We start from the raw sequence: 20,036 nt of genomic DNA on the forward strand, positions 1-20,036 counted from the left end.
CGGGGGCGCTGCCCCGGCGCAGAGACCGGCCCCGCCGCCCCGTGCCCCCCCCGGCCGCGGCTGCCGGCGGGACAGCTCCCGAGGCGGCGGCGGGACGCCCCCGGCCAGCGCCGCCCGCGGCTGTGGGAGCGGCCGCCCGCGGGGGCATCTCTGCCCGCCGCCCTCGGTGTGCCCCCGGCGGCTCCGGCCGTCCCGGGCTACTCACCCGCCGGCTGCCGGGGCCTCGCCTCTCGCCTCCCGGCTCGCCGCCGCCGCTCCCGGGGCCCGGAGGGAGGGGCCGTCCCGCCGCGCAGCAGCCCCGGGCGGGGCCGGTGCCCGCGGCCCCCGCGCCGCCGGACCGAGCGGGGGCCGCCCGGGAAGGGATCGAGCGCGCTTCCCAACCGCGCGGGGGGCGCTTTCCCCGCAGCATCGCCCTTTGCCGTCCCCAAGCTGTACCTGTCCGAGCGCCCGGGGCGAGGCAGGAGCTGGCGCTCCCCAAGTGTCTCCTTTCGGAGACCGCGGTCACATCTCAGCTTGGTTAGCGAGCGGGATGTCACTTCGTGTCGGTTTACATCCACCGGGAAAGCGCTCAAATCTGGCTGTCAGAATCTGTTTTCACCAAAATAGTATCGTGCAGTTTATTTTTTTGTTTGAATTTTTATGTAATGAAACCAAAAGCACAGAAACCTAAAATTTCTAGTTTGGATCTGCTGCATTTTGGCAATAAGTTGTTCACAGCACCCGAACCCTGCCTCTTTATTTTTCAGCCAAGGGTGTCTTCTGTTTGTTATTATATATCATATAAATGTATATAATTATAGCACATATTTACAGCCTACATTCAATAAAGTATCCTAATGCAAATAGGGCATAATCCTATTTGCCATATCCTATAATCCTACAAATTCATTTTCAAAGAATTTGAAAATGAATTTGTATGGTAATTCTGTCATGAGAAAAAAGATATTAGGACGTGAATAGTAAATATCAATTAATGCAATTAATTGACTGGGGAAACAGGTATTTATTTTTACATTAGGTATTTTTTTATTTCTTTGCCTATTAATTAAAACTACTCCAGCCACTGGTTCCACTACAAATAATTCTCAAACAGTAAGTATATGATTTCCATTGTACTCTTATTCTGGTAATTAGTAGAGAGAGTGGAAATTTTTAAAATAAACGTTGAACAGCATAGCTGGCAGCTTACCATGTAAAAAAATCAGCATATTTAAGCTCAGCTGGTTGGATTGTACCATTTCATAACAGATTGTTAACACTTGGTTCTGTTTTTTAAGATCCTATTTTCTTTGTGCCTTGGGCATCACAGTCTTCATTAAGCAGCCCACTGTGTTATTCCTGCTATGATACTGAAAATTGGAATACACTTCTTGTTAATATGTTTATCTGTAAGACTAACTCATAATTCAAACAACTGCTGGAGAATCTTCTCTAATTAAATATATACCTTGTTAAAGCAGTAGGAGCTGTAAAAGTAACATAGGCTGGCATATAAGAGCCAACTCCACTTTTGTCTTATTTGGAACCATCTGCAGTTCCACATAGGTGGATTTTGCCAACATCTGCAAACCATAGTAGGTGTCTGATGTTCACTGCAATAGTAAGGACTAAATCTTAGTTTGTAAGAATTATCTACACACTTGCTAATTTGACTTGATACATTTACTTTTATGTAGCAATCAATAAAATTACCCCAGATGACAGAATATATTTGTGAAGGATTATAAGTGGGACAGTAGATGGACCTAAGGCAATACAGCACTGACAAGGAAAGAGCAAAGCTTTTGCATATTCAGCAGACAGTAGTGCTGCAGGGCTCTGTAGCACAAGGTAGCCAGCATTCTCCATATTAAAATAACTCTGTGTATCTCCTGTTCCCAGGATCACATTATGCTCTCTGAGAATCTCTGGCTCCTTTTTAGCATGCATTATAAAGGAGAGTGTATTTGATGATGCTGTTTTGTATGCGTATCTGTGAGTGCCCCACCTCAAAATGTTGTGGCTGTTAGTTGAAGTAAAATCTCAAAAGATACATTTCTGATTGCTGTAATTAAAGTAGGCATCTAGGTTGTAGTCAGAACCCCTACTAATATCCTCACTGATAGGAAGGTTGTAGTGTGGACTCAACCCTTACTAAACACAAGAGAATCTGCAGAGAGAGACATTGTGAATGCTCTTACCATGAAGAAAACACCAACAGACACATTCATCTTCTTAGATACCAGAGGATCCAAGTGGAAAATGTAAATGCTTAAGAAACTGTATGGTGAGTCAGTGGCAAAGACAGAAATAGAAGCATTGCCCTGCTTTTATTCCTATATTGGGTTGGAAGGAGTGAAGTGTAAGCTTATGGGAGAGGGAGAAAAGAAAAACACAGAGGAAAACACAATACTGTGTGAAAAACAGTGTGTGAAGTGAGTTGCAAATGCTGTAAGCTTTGATTTTAACTATTTCTTGAATTTATCTTACTTGGGATAAAACAGAAATGTTCTGGGCAAAATAATGGAAAAAATACTGATGGAATGGATAAATCACCCTCTCATGACTTCAGAAAAGTTGCAAGCTTGTTCCATCTGTGAAAAATATAAACTTATGCAGAGAATATATGTAAGACATATTGCAATATGTATATAATAGCTTGGAACTGTATGATTTTTAAATGCAATCAGTGCACTTAAAATCTCTCTCACTCCAAGAAGAGATTTATATAAGAAACCAAAATCAGTTTCCTTCTCCTTCCCCTTTCTTTCTTCTTGTCTTGCTTCTCCATTGTAAAATTACCTCATCCTAGACTAAGTGCTCAAGTGTTTTATAGCACATATGATTAAAAGGAGCCCTGATTCAGAAATTAAAACTGAGCCTTTAACAGTTTACTATGACTGCATTTGGAGCTCATTCCTCAGTCTAGTTCACTGACGTGCTGGCTGGACCACTGAGGCAGGTTAAAACTCAGTGCTCAAACAGGACATGATAATTCAACCCAAGCCTCAAGGTGCCTCCTGGAAGGGCACTGCCTGTGTCATGACCTGTGTTGTGGTGCTGCAGCTGGCTGGGGGCAACAGCAGGCTCTGCTCTGTGCCTGGGAGCTGTGTGCAGGGTTAGTGTAAGTGCCACTGATGCTGTGTGCAGGGTTAGTGTGTCACTGATGCTGTGTGCAGGGTTAGTGTGTCACTGATGCTGTGTGCAGGGTAAGTGTGTGTGTCACTGATGCTGTGTGCAGGGTTAGTGTGTCACTGATGCTGTGTGCAGGGTTAGTGTGTCACTGATGCTCTGTGCAGGGTTAGTGCCAAGAGCCACTGATGCTGTTGCAGGGTTAGTGTGTCACTGATGCTGTGTGCAGGGTTAGTGTGTCACTGATGCTGTGTGCAGGGTAAGTGTAAGTGCCACTGATGCTGTGTGCAGGGTTAGTGTGTCACTGATGCTGTGTGCAGGGTTAGTGTGTCACTGATGCTGTGTGCAGGGTTAGTGTGTCACTGATGCTGTGTGCAGGGTAAGTGTAAGTGCCACTGATGCTGTGTGCAGGGTTAGTGTGTCACTGATGCTGTGTGCAGGGTTAGTGTGTCACTGATGCTCTGTGCAGGGTTAGTGCCAAGAGCCACTGATGCTGTGCTCATACAGGCAATGACTGGAGGATGCAGCCACATTGATCCAGTGACAGCATTTCTGCTTTGTCAAATGAATGTAATACCAAAATGGTTAATTAAATAGCTCATTCAACTCTGAGATCTTGTCCAAATGGGGGAGGTTTATTATAACAAACTTCAGGAAGCAGTGTCAATTTTTACTATGTGGTCAGAATTTCAGACAGCCACAACATTGTGTTTTGTTTTGTGCTCATTTATTTCAGAGATTTAGCAAAACAGAGCCTATGAGCAAGCTGGAAATCTTTCTAGCACCTGGGAGATGTGATCATCTAATAGCTCCATTTACAGCAGTGTGGGATTGGGATACTTCACTGATAAGCATAACATGAAAAAACTTTATAGAATAATTCAGCAACACAAGCTCTCAGTGCTGTCTGGAAAATAGCTCAGGATATGTGTAGGATGCAACACTGCATAATTAGAAGGTGATATTTCTGTGTAGTAAATATACGCCTTTTTTTTTTTTTCCTCATTTCCCTCATTCCTGTCCACCCGTGATGCCAAATGTTGCATATTGGTTTGAACAAACAGACAAACATTTCTCAGCAAATATAATTAACAAACGTCCTTAATAAATAATACACTTTAAAAGTTTCTCCACTTTTGCACTGCCTGTGATTAGTCCTACTCCTACTGGCTGTGCCTGGCTGCAGCATTTCCTGAGGGATTGTCTGCCAGTTAAGTGTAGCTTAAACACACTGCAGTAAATTGAACCTTACCCTTTCCAACTTCCCAACCACTCCCTCTTATTCTGTTTGCCCAAGATAAGGGAGACTTGTTCTTTTAAGGATAAACTCCTTTTTGCTATTATTTCAGACCTGGTTCAACATTCACAAGCAGTGCTTTGTAAACTGGGGTAGGCAGCTCTTGCTTCCAGCTATTTATTCCTGTATCTGTATCTTCCAGCTTCATGTGTATGAAACCAACATAATTGCTAGGACAGTAATGGCAAAAAGACATGGCAAAAAAAAAAAAAAAAAGGTTATTTTTCATCCATAAGACCAATTCATACCAATATTGTCACTGAAACTGTTCACTCATTTGCTCTTGTACATTCTGTAACAATTTCTTCAACTTTCTATGAAAGGTTTGAAAGCTGCTATGTGGTCATATCTTAAGAAAATAATTTATAATACAATCCAATTAAAAGTTTTCATCCGCAAATAGTCCTAAGCCCCTTTCAGCTCACTGAGTTCAGAAGAAATGACTCTTTCAAGTTTCATCTTAGTGGGCTTTTTTTCTTAGAGGACTTCTCTTGTGACTAAATTTATCAGACAGAATTCAAAAGCACCCAGATCCTGATACTCAGTCTCAGCAACATTTTAGAATCATGTTGTGTATTCATAAATAGCATCTGTAGGTTCAGGGCAAATTAAAAACAGATCAACCAGATTATTCCTAAATATTTAATGTGAACTTACCTTAGGAAGAGTATGTGTTTGGAGAATGCAAAGACGAACTCCTGTTCTCATAGCCCCCAAAGTGTACTACAACATTATTTTAAAATTTCATTACAGAATATAAATCAAATATGACTTGGCAAAAAAAAAACCAAAAAACAAACAAACAAAAAAAACCCAAAAAACCCCACACCAATTCCCACGTATTACTTTTCTTCCTGCTTTTGCTGTATCAGCCATAGAAGTGATTTTATCTGTATTAATGACACAGTAAGCAAACAGCACAAGACCAAGACAGGAATTTGTTGTAATCACCTTTGGGGAGAACTAACAAATGTTTATCAACAAGATATTAACTTTAGAAAAGTAAACACTCTCGTTGCACGTGACCATATATGCTGGTAGGAAAAGTGCAAAGTAAAATCCCTGCAGTTGAATGAAGTCTCACAAAAAATAGGTACTGCTGTAGGCTAAGAACCATGCTGCTATCCTGCCTAAAAAACAGAAAGTTTTTAAAAGCTTCAAAACCAGTTGAGACTGAATATATGTGATTCAAAATTAGTGGATGAAATACGTAAGAGAATAATTGTTCTTGTTCCTCTGAATTCCTTATATAAACCCAAAAGAGGTAGGTGGAGAACAACTGGCCAAGATGTTCTCAGGGACAAGAGAAATGGGCTCAGATCTCCTCATTACAGTGACCCCCTTTTCACTTCATCCCAAAAATATGCCTCCCCTAACAACAAAGAGTTACTGCCTGAGCAAGTGACAATCTCAGGCTGAGAAACATGAGGTCCTGTGTTGACTGTTGACACTCACTTTTTCCTTTTCTTCTGCTTCATCTGTGTCTGTTCTCTGCCCATTTTTGTGAATCTCAAAGGGTGAATTTGTACAAAAAGGAAGAGAAAACTTGAAATCTCTGTAAACACATCATGAGGTTTCTAGCAGACATGGACAGACTGTGGATCAGGTAAGTAAGTGTCTAATTGGTTAACTGGATAGAAAGAGGAAAGCAAAAGAGTTTTGGATCATAACAGAAGGGGATTTTAAATTTCTTTCATTAATATCTTCTACACTGTTAACAACCTGTGTGATTATAAATCTGTTTTGGACGTAGTAATAAATACTTCTGTTTGTTTCTATTTTAACCTGGTTTCAGATAAGGACGATTTCTAGGTAACTCTCTGTCTATATGGATTTAATGACATTTAAACCAGAAACATTTGGATACATTGGAGTCTTTGGCTTTTCTGTATTTTGATGGTGAGCCAGAAGGAAACAGAAGTCTCTATATAGGTATATCATCTAATTAGCCCTGTCTGGCAGTGGGAAACATGGAGGTTACATGGAAGGAGAGCCTTCCAGTCACTGTCACTAACCTGGAAAGGCTCCTGGTGCCTAACAGAGCAATGACAAGTACAGCTTAGCCCATAGGTATGCTCAGGGTGGTTTTAGCACTGTTTGAACCACCACAAGCATAAACATACACAAGCAAAGTAATACAGACTGAACTGCCTTAATACAGATATACAGAGTGTTTGATCCACAGGCAGGGTAATTTAATTCTAGGACTGCATTAATCCCAGGACTGGGAGTGTGCCAAGGAGAAGCTTTCAGTATGCAGGAGTCTGCCAAACAATTAATTGTTAGTTACACTCTGCGATGAGATCTTGTCCAGAGGGCTTTGTATTAAAAACTGCTATTAGTGGGGTGCAAGATGTTCTTTCCAAAGCAGCATTTCCAAAGAAGTGAAAGCTTTGGGAGTGAACTGCCAGAGATCACAACGATATTGCAAACAGAAGAACATCTGAGGTTTTGGGAACCCTGGGGTACAGCTCTTCCTACACATTGATTTGAGGAAGCCATTCCATATTTTAATTACAGAAGTAATGAAACAGCTCTGAGAAACCATCAGCTACATATTGGTTATGGTGTACCTGTTAAGTGAGTATTTCAGTTAGAAGCATTGATTGCACAAGAGTTAGACTAATATTTGAATCCTTGTTATTTGTCCTTTTGATAATGAGAAGTTAATGATGGGCATTGGCTTATTAGTTTACAGTTTGTTGTTTGGGTTTTTTAACAGATTAGTGTTGTTTCTCAGTCTTTGGGAACAAACTATAAATTACAGTTTCCTCATTCATAATCTGCTATTTAGTCCCACTTCTTCCATGTGGATTGTCCACAACACTCTGCAGAATACCTGCTCATCCTTGCTCATTCAAGTCAGACTGAGCTGAATTGGCTGAACATTTGCCTGAGGATGGGAAGCGCTGGATTAATTCCCTGCTTTGTTTTGCTTGTGTGCACAGCTTTTGCTTTACCTGTCAAACTGTCTTTATCTCAACCTATGGATCTCCTCATTTTTACACCCCCCCATCCCACGGGGAGATTGAGTGAATGGCTGTGTGGGCCTTAGCTGCTGTCTGGGATTAAACCGCAGCAGTCCTGGAGGTGGAAATCAATGCAAATCCAATGAACCAAATGGTCTAATTTTGTGCAGCACTATGTGTTATCCTTTGGAACCCCTGGCATAATTACCAGCTACCCCTGCTGCACCGACTGAAATGACACCACAGGCCAGCCCTGTGTTACACCCTCAGGGCCAGCCTCCATTTTGCTCAGCCTGTTTAACATCTGGTACTGCTTTGCCTCTGCTGCAGCAATGAAATCACTGAGGTCTGTTCAAGGGTGACACTGCCATACAGCATCCCAGGTAAACAATGAACATTCTGTTGAGAATGAGCACAGGCACTCTCTGGATCTGAGTGTTTCCTTAAACCTGAACTTCTCACTGGTAAAGCAGGAGAGCCTCTGTAGCACCCAGGATGTATGTTCACTCAGCAGGCAGAGTGATCAGTCTCCACGTGTCTGAGATGACCCGAATCACAGCGGAGAACAAAAAGCCTACCATCTTAGTTACAGCAAAACCTGAATTAGAAAGCTTTAGCTAACAAAAAAGCTTAATTAGCTCATCTTTGTTAATGGTTTCTTCTGACTAAAGTAGCATACAAAGTGTTCCACAAGCAGTTCAGCTGGCATATTCAAAGGACAGGCAAGCCTGGAAATATTTATTGGGCATTTTTGCAAGCAGCTGAGGTCAATCATCCTTTATATTTGGCTGCAGCTGGATGAGGCTGCATGCTTGCTATCAAGATAGTCAAATCAGATTTGAGATCACAACTATTAGCCAGTTAAGTGAAAAGGGGTGAGATCAGACTTCCTTGTTGCATGTATAACACCAGTGTTACACACCTGACCTCAAAAGTACAGTTACAAGATGACAAGAAAAAAAGCAATCACTATTTTTTAAACTTGAGCAAAGCCCAGACTTTATGTTGCAACGTGCTAACAAGTCACAACACAATGAAATGCATCAACTTTTTATTTAGGTGAAGAATCCCAGTTTAAACCTTTCTTCTCAAAATACTCACAGTGGGGCGGGGGGTGGGGGGAGAAAAAAAGAAAGCTAAAGAGAGGTTGTTCCTTCCCCGTGGTGGGTCACACTCCCTCTGGGCATGTCCCCCTTGCCCGCCTCTAAAAGCAAGGCTCCTCACCACGTTGGAGCACCTTCTAAGGTGAGGTTATTAAATGGAGAACTTCTTTGGCCAAGGATTTCCAGGACAATGGAATGTAGCAATGCCTTGCTACGAACTGTGAGTATTTACTGTTGGAATACCTAAGTAATCTGTTGGGTTGGGGTGTTTTCTGTGTTTGTCTAGGGTGAGGGGTAGCCTACAAGAGCAAGCATGGGACCTTATGCTGTTACTGCTTTTCCGGGGACCGGGAGCCCCTTTGCCGGTCTCTTCCTTTGCGTGCGATTTGTGGCCTTGCTCTCCTGCCGGGCCGAAGGGACTGTAATAACTTGGTTTTTCTCTGAGAAATGTGGTGGGAAACAGAGCTGATGGGACCTTTAAATGCCCTCCATCCTCCTCCCCAGAGTTAACCTGAGGAGTTATGACATCCCATCCCTTTGCTCAGGAAAGGATTCACCGCAGGATTTCGAAGTGCTGGTCTCATTTCCCTTTTCTCCCCGTCCCGTTTCCCCCAGAGCTCAGGTAGGTCCTGTCTCCCCCAGAAAGCGATGCTGTCCCTCATGCCCACAGCTCCGCAGCCGCGGTGCCGGGGCTCCCTGGGCCTCTGCCGCGCCGCTCGCAGTCCGCCTGTGTGCAGTGCGTGTGCCTGCTGCCGGCGAGCCGGGACAGTTCGCTCAATCCCAGCCCGGGAGGCTCTGGGGCAGGGACGGAGGGATGGGGCGGCCGGGCTGGGCTTTCCGGAGCCGCGGCACACCGGCGGAATGCGGTACGCGCTGCGCGCCGCCGCCTCTCGGTGTAATACGGTACCGGGGCGGGGCGCGGCCTCCGCAGCGCCTCTGGCGGGCTAGGGCCTTCTGGGTGGCATCTCTATGGTTCCGGGTGCGGCTCTGCCGGGAGGGCGAGCGAGCGGGTGCTTCCTGCCCTGCCTCTCTATGGTAACTTTCCGGGGGGAAGGGCCGCCGCCGGCGCCGCGCGCCTGCGTGTGCCGGGCCCGCCCGCCCCCCGCCAGGAAGGCGCGCGCCCCGGCCCCCGCCGCGCCCCCGGGGCTCCGCGGCGGCAAATGGTGGGGCCGGACGATGCCGGAGCTCCGGGCGGCGCAGCCGTGCTTCCCGCGGGCCGGCAAGAGGCGGCGGAGGAGGAGGCGGAGGAGGAGGACGGGGAGCGGGATGGGAGCCGGGGCTCGAGCCGGCGGAGCGGCGGGCCGGGGCAGGAGCGGCTGCTGCAGCGGTACCTGGCGGCGCTCGGCCCCGCCGCGGCGGCGAGTGGGAAGCGCTGCCTGGAGAAGCCCGCGAACGGAGCCGCCTGCGCCGTGGGCCCCTGCGGGAGGATGACCAACGGGGACGTCGGCTTCCTGCTGCCGCCGCAGGAACCGCCGCCACCCCCTCGGGCAAGACGGGATGAGCCGGGGCCGGAGGAGGAGGAAGCGAAACTGCAGAACGGGGGCTTCCTTCCCTGCCCGGCGGGAGGCGTCCCTTTGGGAACCGCCTTGGAAGAGCCGCTGAGGAGCTGCCGGCTGCGGAGCGAGGCGGAGCGGCGCGGGGGGGCGGCGGCCGAGAGTCCCTCGCCGCCCCGCAGCCCAGGGGGCGACGCCGGCAGCCGGGCGCTCGCCGCCCCCTGCGCGCGGACCTGCCGGGACCGGGCAGAGCCCGCTGCCCTGCCCCCGACGCCCCTCGGCTTCACGGACGTGAACCTGAACTCCCGCAACACGTACGAGGTGAGCCGCCGCCGCAGCGCCCCGGAACACCTGCCCCACGGAGGCACCGCGCCCGCCGAGCCGGCCCCGCCGCCGCAGGAGCCCGCGGAGAGGGCCCGGCACCGGGTCGGCATCGCCGGCGCCGGCAGCAGCTTCGCCGAGTTCTTCACCAGGTAAAGGAGCCGGCGGCGGGGCCGGTGAGGCCGTCCCCGGCAGAGCCGGGGCGAGGGGATGCGGGTCTGCCGGCCGGGTCACGGGCGGCCGTGCGCCGCTGTGCAGGAGCGGGCTCGGGTCAGCAGGGTCTTACTGCGGGGCTCCCACCCTCACGGGCTCTTTCGGTAGCAAGCAGGTACTTTTAGGGCAGGATAGAGGCTTTGGACGTGACAATAAGATGATAAAGGCCCTTTTACTACTACGGACTACGTGGACTTCAAACTGGAATTTGCTTCCTGTACCAGGGTATATCTATCGCTGTCTGAACGATCATAGTGGTACTCATTAAACCGCTTGGAGAGTAAAGTGAAAGTTGTTGGAAACGCCTTTCAAATCGTCGTGGAAGTTGCCAAGTGTTATAAAGCATTTCCTACTTGTTGACGGTGCAGATAGAGTTTACTTGTTTAGATCTGAGTGTGGTGTTGAAAACTTCAAGGACTGTGCTTTGTGCTTCAGTTGACTTCTGTTAAGTTTCTAGCACAAAACCGAGAGCTGTGGGACTTCCAGCTTCGTCGCCTGGGATCTCTGTCTCATTACTCACTCTTTAGCATGCTACACAGGAGGTGCAGCTGGACCATCATAACTTATAGCATATTCTATATTACCTTTATTATATTTGAAGTGAGGAATTTAATTTCCAGCAGTTTTAAGTCTCCCAAACTGAGGGGTTATAGTTGTTGTTCAAGTCACTCTGATAGGACAGTAGGTCTCTAAGTGTTTTAAGATGACAGAATAAGATTACTTTATTAACTGAAGAATTGAGATGGGAGAGGTTTGATCTCGAAGTGGGATCCCAAATTGAGAAATGGGCTCCCTCTGCCAACTCTCAACAGAAAAGGGGGAGATGGTTTCTTGAGGATAAGGATAGTAGCAGTTGAAGAATAAGTTTGGTGCACCCACTTTGTTTCAGGGATGGACTGAGAGATTCCTGCTATTCCTACTACTCCATATTAGTGTTCTTCCGTGCCATGCTTTTTTTCTTTTTCCTCGTGTTATGTGGACTGCAGTAGATTGTATGAGAGTAGCTCAGCTGGTTGGAGAATGGTGCTAATAAGGCCAAGCCTGTGAATTCAGTCCCTGTCTGAGACATTCACTTAAAGAGCTGGACTCGATGATCCTTGTAGGTCCCTTCCAAGTCAGAATATTCTGTGATATTACCTTCATTTTGCCTCACTACTTGAACACATCGATCAGTAACATTTGTATTGTTGCTTTTTGCACCAAATCAATAACTAATTGAAATTCTGCAGCATTTTCCTCATAGATTCTGTGGTTTAGCCCCAGGTGGTAACTAAGCACAACATAGCTTCTTGTTTTCCACCCCCTTCACCCCTGGCCCTGCTGAAATGGGAAGAAGAAAGTAAAACTTGTACGTCAAGATAAGAAAAATATGGTAATTTAAGCAAAGTAAAATATATTTATAATAGTAATAATAATGATAATATAAAGAAAAACCCAAGTTATGCACAACACAATTGCGCACTAGCCATTGATTAATGCCAGACCCTTTCCCTGCACACTGATCAGTCCCTTCTGGGTAACTCTCCCAGTTTATGTTCTGGGCATTAGGTTTTTATAGTGTGGAATCCTTTTGGTCAGTTTGGATCACCTGTCCCAGCTATACTCCCTCTCAGCTTTTTGTGTACTTCCTCACTGGCAGAGCATGAGACACAGTCCTTGACTTAGGATAAGCACAACTTAGCAACAAACAAAACATCAGTGTGTTATCAACATTGTTCTGGTACTGAATCCAAAACAGCTCTGTACCAGCTGCTGGGAAGAAATTAACTCTATCCCAGATAAAACCAGGACAATAGATAAGTTTGAACTTGGTGTGCAGTAGAAGTTGTCAATATACATTGATATTTGCTGGAGTTAGTGAAGGCTCGGGTAATAGATGAAAAAGTGTAATTGCTCCTGTCCTGACAAAAGCTATAGTACAGACACCTCAGTGGAAGAGTGGCTCTCAGCAAATCCCATTTCACAGTGCCTGACTGGCTCAGCTGGCTGTGCCTCTGGTGCATTTGGCCTGGTGAGCAATACTGGCTACCTTCAGTTCTGCCTGTACATTCATAAAAGAGCCTTAGTTACAGCTGATTTAATCTCATCAGCCAAAATGAGATTGACTACTGAAAACTTCAGTGATTTTCTTTAAAAACGAATTCAAACTTGTCTTGCTTGATAGATTTGTCTCTAGATAAATAAATACTAGAGTGGTAATATCCATTATGAAAAGTGGTAATAAAACTTTTATAACTTTTTCAGAAGTTAGTTCTTGTCTTCTTAACCTATATTTCAAAAGCTTAGACTTCTCACTTTTGTTTTAAACTGTCCAGATCCATTCAAAACTGACAGTTGCCAATGTAAGTGGGTTATCCTCTAGTTCTTTAAAAGAGGATGTCAGTAATGAGAACTGAAATGGTATAAAAATTTACCTGTATTTGAATGTTTGTGACAACTCTGCTTCCTTGTGAAGTTCTCAGGAGAAGGTTGCTTGTATTTTTGAATGTGCACAGGCTCATAAATGATGTTGCTCCCCAGAGTTTGAGTTGTACCAAGTAGCTGTGTACCTGAGGGAGAGCAACTCATTTGTGTTTTGTCAGTGTGTAGCTGCTCCCACAATGTAAAAAAAAAAAAAAAAAACACAAAAACCAACCAAACAACCCAAAAGGTACTGGATGTGCTACACCAGTAGCCCAGCAACCCAGAGTATCTTATGTAGGATGTTTTGTGCTTGTAATGCTCTTTGTTGAGTTTGCAAACTGTCTAAAATTTGGTATTTGCCATTGTGTTTTTCTAATAGCCATAATTATATGGAAATTATTCTAAAAGCTGGACATTTCTTGCAGATACTTAATAAAGAGAAGGCAAAGGGGAAGTCCTACTGCCTTCAGCTTTACTGTTGTAATTGCTGTGACCGAACAGTTTGATCAGACAGATCTGGGTTAGGAGTCTGCTGTTTCCAGCTGTTCCAGCTTGTTCCCAGCTCCTCAGTTATCAGATTGACCTGCTTCATAGTTCTTTGAAATAATCCATGTTAATTGTCTGTCTTCATTCACTGAACCAGAGATAAAACTGAAGAGGTGAGGTGGTGGAAAAAGCAAGCAGCTGTCATCAGATGCATCTTATCCAAACTCTGTGACAGGGAGAGTGACTGTGCCCTTGAGATTGTCATTAACAATTCCTTTAAGATCCTGGGAAAGTTTGGTGACTAGTACCTTTTTTTCAGGTAAGTATTAGGTATGATACATGGCCCAGGGATCTTTAGTTGTATTTGTGCCAAATCATTAAGCCTGTCAAATCAATACTAACAACTTCTAACAGAAAAATAATTGGTTTTGCTCTACATCTTGTTTCTCTTCACATGTGAAATGGGATGCCACAGTAGATCGGTATGTGGAACAGAGTGCCATGGCAAGGAAAATTGCATGGCTATGATCCCTTGTGTCCACTGTGCTACTGTCTTGGTCACAGCAGTAAATGGCTTCTTGGAAGTCACCTGCCACTGCTTTGTAGTCCTGTGTATGATTCATAATGCAGTCATATACAGGCATTGTTCTCATGGTTTGTGGTTTTACATAGCAGCTTACAAGGGCAATGCTCTGTTCTTGGGTTACTGGATCACTGCTTGGTGCAGAATGGCTCAGTGAGCAGGAACATTGCATGGACAGTTGAATTAAAGCCATGATTGTTACCTTGACTACACTACGCTCCAAATGTGTGGCTTTTGGGGACAGAGCAAAACAGTAAACCAAAAAGGTCAAGCAGCAGCAAGTAATCTGGGGCTGAGATAAAGACTCTATTCTGAACCTCTTCTAAAGATGAGTTCTACTTGATAGTTCTGTAAGTAGGTACCAGGCATCTTTTCAGCTTGTGTAGATATTGTACTTTTCTGAATTGTGTATTTGCTAGACAAATTTAGGTATCTGGTAGCTGGCAAAGTTCCTTATTCCTTGATTCAAAGCTCACTGTTGACAACAGTGACATTTGCTTTTTTATTAGCAAAGCACCATTTTCCCAAATACTTGTGTTCCAATGTGCACCTAAGATTCACAATGAGATTAATTCATAACTGCCACTTACAGGTCTTTGGAATGTGCTGTGAGAAATAGGTGTAAGGGGTTATGAGCATGTATGGCTAGTTGGCACACATTCTTATGGAAGCTGTCTTTAGCCTCATACTTACTTCCTTCATTGCCCAGAGAGATTATGTTTGTTGTCCAGAAGTTTTGAAAAATATCCACTTGAGGAGATGATGGAAAGTCGAAAGAAGTCTGTATTTGTAGGCACAAAGCACTAAGAAATCACTGAAGCTCACATCTTTGTCTCTCATTGTAAACACAGCCTTGTGGCTCCATGAGTAGTAGTCCTTCAAAAGCTGCTAATCTTCTTGCCTTTTCAGATGTCCTTGGCTGAGACTGGAGGGTTGCAGGGAGGTTCACTGGGTATTGCTACTCAGTACACAGTGGCATCTTTAGCTATGTAGTCTATATTTCAATTTATTACTAAGTACCACTTGCAGCTTGTTGCACTACCTAGGCATCTACCTAGGTGGGTCTTGTGAAGGTTTAGTACCAGAATCAACATTTGTCTTAGAGAAAAGCTCTGCATACATAAATCATAATGAAATTTCAGGGGATGTACTGTGCACCAATGGAGAAGAAATATGTTTAGTGGACTTTTGATCAAAAATGAATCAAGCGGGAATGGGCTGTCCTAGTTGTGACAGGTCTTCTAAACCTTCCGTTCATGTAAAGATAAGAAAACAGATTGATGGTGTCACTTTACAGTGCTGAATTTCTATTCTGCTATTGCCTGTGCCTATATCTTGATCAGATCTTACTGAAAAAAACCTGTGTGTTTTATTTTTGATTTTGATGTTGTTTTTACATTGTCCAGATTAAAACAAACCACATGAAAAAAAGTACAGCTATACTGTCAATATATTGGAAAGGTAATTAGAGAGAAGAGTTAAGAGAATACATAAAACCCTTCGCCAAGAAACCATGAGGGCACCCTTCTCCCTTCTGTCTTTGGGTGCAGTTGTTTCTGCTCTCTGTAAGTAATTTTGTAATCTAAGTGAACACATGGATACATATAATTGGTTTGAATTAAAGCTGACTGGAGAAAGTAAGCAAAAGTACATGGATGAATCTGTGGGCAACTTCAAACAGTACTATTTTTTCCTGAGTTAAGAGACATAAGTAACTTGATAAAAATAGGAAATGGCACTCATCAAGTTGAGAAATGCCTCTGTGGGTTCTTCCTTGATATTTGTGAAGAATGATTTATTTTGTGAAGTTGTGTTGACATGTTGACCAGTTCCTAAGTTTCACTGAGTGTTTCACAGTAGATAATTTGCTATGCACCCATAGAATCAATTTGGTTAGGATGTCTGTTGATGAGCAAATCCAAGTTAAATTTCAGGAGTTCAAGCAGAAGAATATGTTGATTTAATTCTGGATAGGTTTCAGAAGGCCACGTTGCTCCAGCTTCTGTCTGCAGCAAATCATTCCCCAGCTACCTGCCTCAAGGAAAAAAAGTTGACTGAATAGATGTCAATTTTAAAACCTTAGATGTATAGTCTTCACCAATGTGTAATGCCTAAAGTATTGTTAGCAATTTTTCTGCTCCCCTTGGTGGATAGTGTAGTGGACAGTGTTATATTCTATATTGGTACCTATATCTGCACTAGGAGTTTTGTAATCCTAGTATGAGTTTTCATGAAGTAAGTTCACATTAAACTAATGCTGTATTTTTTTATTTTTTTTTTGGGTGGGGGACTGTGTGGATTTTTCCAAGCCAAACAGCTTAAATTGCTGTTTTGTGTGCAGCAAACTGTTGGAATCTTAGCTTGTTTTGTTCAGGAGTGTTCTACAGAGGCATTTAAACTTAATCTGAAAGCATCTTCTCTTCTCCCCCTCCCCTTCATTTTGCAGAAGGCCTTTTCATTCATTGGTTTCTTCTGCTTATTTGGGGTCACAGGGTTTCTTACAGAGTATATTGAGAGTAGTGACAAAGTGAACGGAACCTCTCTTCTGAATAGGCTATGACTAAAAGAAGAATGTTTTACATGGGAAATAACAACCAAAGGAGATCACTTAAATCACAGCTGGCCTCTAAGAAAATGATAGTTTTATGTTTTTGCTCTCTTGGCTGTTCCAGTTATTCATTAGGTTATTTTGTCCTGACTGCTTAAGAATAAAAAAGGAGTTTGAGGGTTTTTTGGTCACATTTCATTCACGTAGATGCAACTTCTCTCTTCAATTTCTTGGAACTTGTTTATGATATAAACATCTGTCCTTTTTTATTTATCATAATTGGTCTTGTTTGTTGTTCAGCTGGGAAGGGACCAGCTTTGTTGAACCGCGTGGTTGGCATTGTTTTAAACTTTGCAGCCTCTGTGTGTGCATCTTTTTATTATTGTTTTCTAAGGAAGTGAAGCGCAGTTTCTGCTTCATCTCTCTAGTACTGCAGCCTGTTTCCGAAGTTCAGTCAAACCTCTCAGAGTCTGAGAGAGCTCCGGCATAAAAATCCAACAGATTTTTGAATGAGGTCTGAATACAAGGGGGGCCTGCAAAAGAGACTGATAATTTGCCTCTGTATTTTCAGAAACCAGTCAGCTGTGCAAGCCACCTGCAGAGCATTTTGCTTCTGGCTCGATATTGGGGTAACAGTCTGAAGAAGAGCATGGCTGTTGTGTGGGTGAACTTATGACTTCAATTAGTAGAAAACTAGTTTTCATGGTCATAGATGAATTTATTATTTCAGAACTTATGAGAGCCAAACACTCAGACTGGTGTTCTTCTGAATTCCTTTCCTGCTTTCTTATGGCCTGACTGAAAAGAATAGCTGTAGCCTAGAAGAGTACTTTCCTACAATTTTTCTCCCTTCTCCAAGGTACTCCTTTATTAAGAAGCAGCTATGTTCAGTTTCCATTGTTATATTGGGAAGTTTTATTTAATGTGTTCTTGGGTAAGTGAAAGAGTGTCTTTTGATCATGTAGCATAATAAAAGCTTCCTTGTTGGCTCCCCTTGCCTGTGACAAGGTCTGAACTTCCTGAAGCCAGCTGTAGGAATAGGCAATCTTAAGTTTGGCTGTGGTCAGACCCTGCAAAGCTCTGTCCTATCTGTATTGCTTCAGTTGCCTAATGCATTCTTTAATGTAGAATCGATCTTGTCTGCTGCTGGGCAGTAAGGAAGCAGCTTGTGTGCTGGATGCCAGAATGCTTTAAAACTCAGACAATCCACCTGCTATCAAAGGTGTTTGTATGGTTGGCATCTGTCTGCCTTAGGTAGCTGAGGGAACTGGGGTGGTTTGGACAGCAGGAGGCTGAAGGGAGACCTTGTCACTACAAATACCTGAGAGGAGGTTGTAGTGACACGGGTGTCAGTTTCTTTTTTCACTTATCAAGTGATAGGATGAGAGGAAACAGCCTCAGGTTGTGGCAAGGGAGGTTTAGGTTAGATATTAGGAAAAGCATCATCACTGAAAGGCTAGTCCAGCATTGGAACAGGCTGCCCAAGGAAGTGTTTGAGTCACCATCCCTGGAGTTGTTTAAAAGTCATGTAGGTGTGACACTCAGTGGCATGGTTTAGTGGTGATCCTAACAATGCTGGGTTAATTGTTTGACTCAATTATCTTGGAGGTATTTTCCAACTTAAATGATTCTATTATATTAGCTTTTTCTTGTTGTTAACTGTGTTTTGCAAATTGCTTGCTGTTCCTCAAATTCTGTAAGTATGGAGTGGTAGATTGGAAAATTTCTTCCTCATTTTAAAAACTGAATTAAATCAGTCTCCTGCCTTCTCATATCAGCTAATAGATTAAATATTAATTCTTGTGTTTTGTAGTGTTTCTGCAATTGATCACTGAAGCAGTGACGCAAAATATATTGTGAATTGCTAGTTGCAGCTGTAACCCAGTGCACTGAGTGACTGCAAAAGTGCTGCAGTGCTTGTCGTGCTACACTGTGCAATCGAGTAGTTGACAGGCACCAGAAAGGAAAAATATTAACTGAGGCTTAACCAGGCTGGTCAGAGTTGCAGTCACCCCTGGGACAGTCTTCAAAATAAAACTCTGCCCTGTGTGTGAACTTCCAGTTCACAGACTTGTAGGCCATGTCAAGGGCTGGAAATCTTTATCACCTTTGTTTTGAAAGCATGCATTGTATAGAAACATTTGAACTATAGGCCTAGTGGTTGCCCTGATAAAGCTGGTGAGTTTTGCCTTAACTGAAAGTGAGTCACATCTAGAACAATTTCAGGTGCTTTGTTTAATTGAGTTGTACTTTGTGAGATGTCTTGGTGAGCTGACTGAAGAATTTGCTATTGTCAGGAAACAAAGGGGATGTTTCATCCCTGCTTCTGGTATTTATATGATCCTCTGTGAGCTGCTGGAGCTCATTAAGCTGGAGACTGAAAAAGTGTTGATGGTTTTCTGTGGAGCTAGTGAGCTGGATTGACTTGCAAGGTATAGAGGGTGTGGGAGCTGATGCAGCAGAAGGGATTGTAGGACATTTGCTGTGCCAGGAGGAGAGATGGCTTCCCTGTTATGTGGGTTTGTGGGAGGAAGGGCTCTTGTTCCTCTAGCATTGTTTTGCTTGGAGTGTGTTGCTCATTAAGTAGCTGTGACTTTGATGGAGTAGTTATTCCTGGCTGTACAAAAAATACCAGAAAATACAGATACGCAGAATCTGGTAAAAAATCTCCACTTCTTGCAGCTGTGATTTTAAATGCTGTGGCTAAGTGACCTTTGATCATTATTAGAGAAGATTGACCACAGTGTTTGGTGTAGTGACAAAATAGCTTTATAACTGCCTGATCAAATATGAAAATGATAGTCTGGCATAAAGTTCTGTTTTGCTACTTCACTCTGAAAAGTCAAGGCTGATTCTCTTCCTTTATTTGTATTAAACCATTCTGAAATTTAACCCCATCAGTTACCTTGCTTATGTGTCTGCTTGTTTATGTATGGTTTTAAATGCTTGAACTGCTTGTAAAGGTGACCTGTGCAACAGCTCTTTGTTAGGAGTAGAATGTAGTCAGGTAAAATACAGTTTATCAGTGAGTGTTCTGTACAAAGTGTTCTGTAATACTGCTAAACACTTTCAACTCTTAAAACTTCCCAAGTGTTTGTGTACCTGTAGTAAAACCGTTCTGCCAGCAGAGTTTGTAAAGCCACTTTGGGACTGGTATCCACTAGGAGCTTGATAAGAGTGTTGATCTAATTTATTCTCATCAGTGCAGTTCCATGATAGTTCTGTCAGTCTTTGTCCTCTCCAAGGCACCAGAAGCCACTTCCTTCCCAGCTTCTCAATCCTTAGCAGCTAGTCCTTCACAGTCCATCAAATTTCAGGTATACCTAATTGTAGCCAAGGCTTTAGTTGACCACTAATATAAATGGAGACATCATGTTTAATTTAAAAAAATACTACAAGCTTGGTCTTGCTGAGGATGGTTGTTGTTCTGGGTAGGATTTTTTGTTTCCTTATTTTATTTTTGTTGTAGGGGTGGGGAGGAGAGAGAGGCCAAAAGCTTGCTTGTGTAA

General features: G+C 43.8%; 1 protein-coding gene across 3 annotated transcripts in view; it reads left to right on the plus strand.

The window, feature by feature from the left end:
- Positions 1 to 9,593: 9,593 nt before the first annotated feature.
- Positions 9,594 to 20,036, plus strand: part of TBC1D12 (TBC1 domain family member 12) — a 40,863-nt gene continuing 30,420 nt past the window's right edge. For all 3 annotated transcript variants that reach the window (XM_041415699.1, XM_041415701.1, XM_041415700.1), the window contains exon 1: positions 9,594 to 10,446. In XM_041415699.1, coding sequence (XP_041271633.1) covers positions 9,641 to 10,446 — 806 coding nt within the window. In that variant the 5' untranslated portion in view covers positions 9,594 to 9,640. The remainder of the gene's footprint in view (positions 10,447 to 20,036) is intronic.

The sequence above is a fragment of the Onychostruthus taczanowskii genome, unplaced genomic scaffold (genome assembly GCF_017590055.1).
Source record: "Onychostruthus taczanowskii isolate IOZ18803 unplaced genomic scaffold, ASM1759005v1 scaffold5, whole genome shotgun sequence".
In the NCBI taxonomy this organism is placed as follows: domain Eukaryota; kingdom Metazoa; phylum Chordata; class Aves; order Passeriformes; family Passeridae; genus Onychostruthus; species Onychostruthus taczanowskii.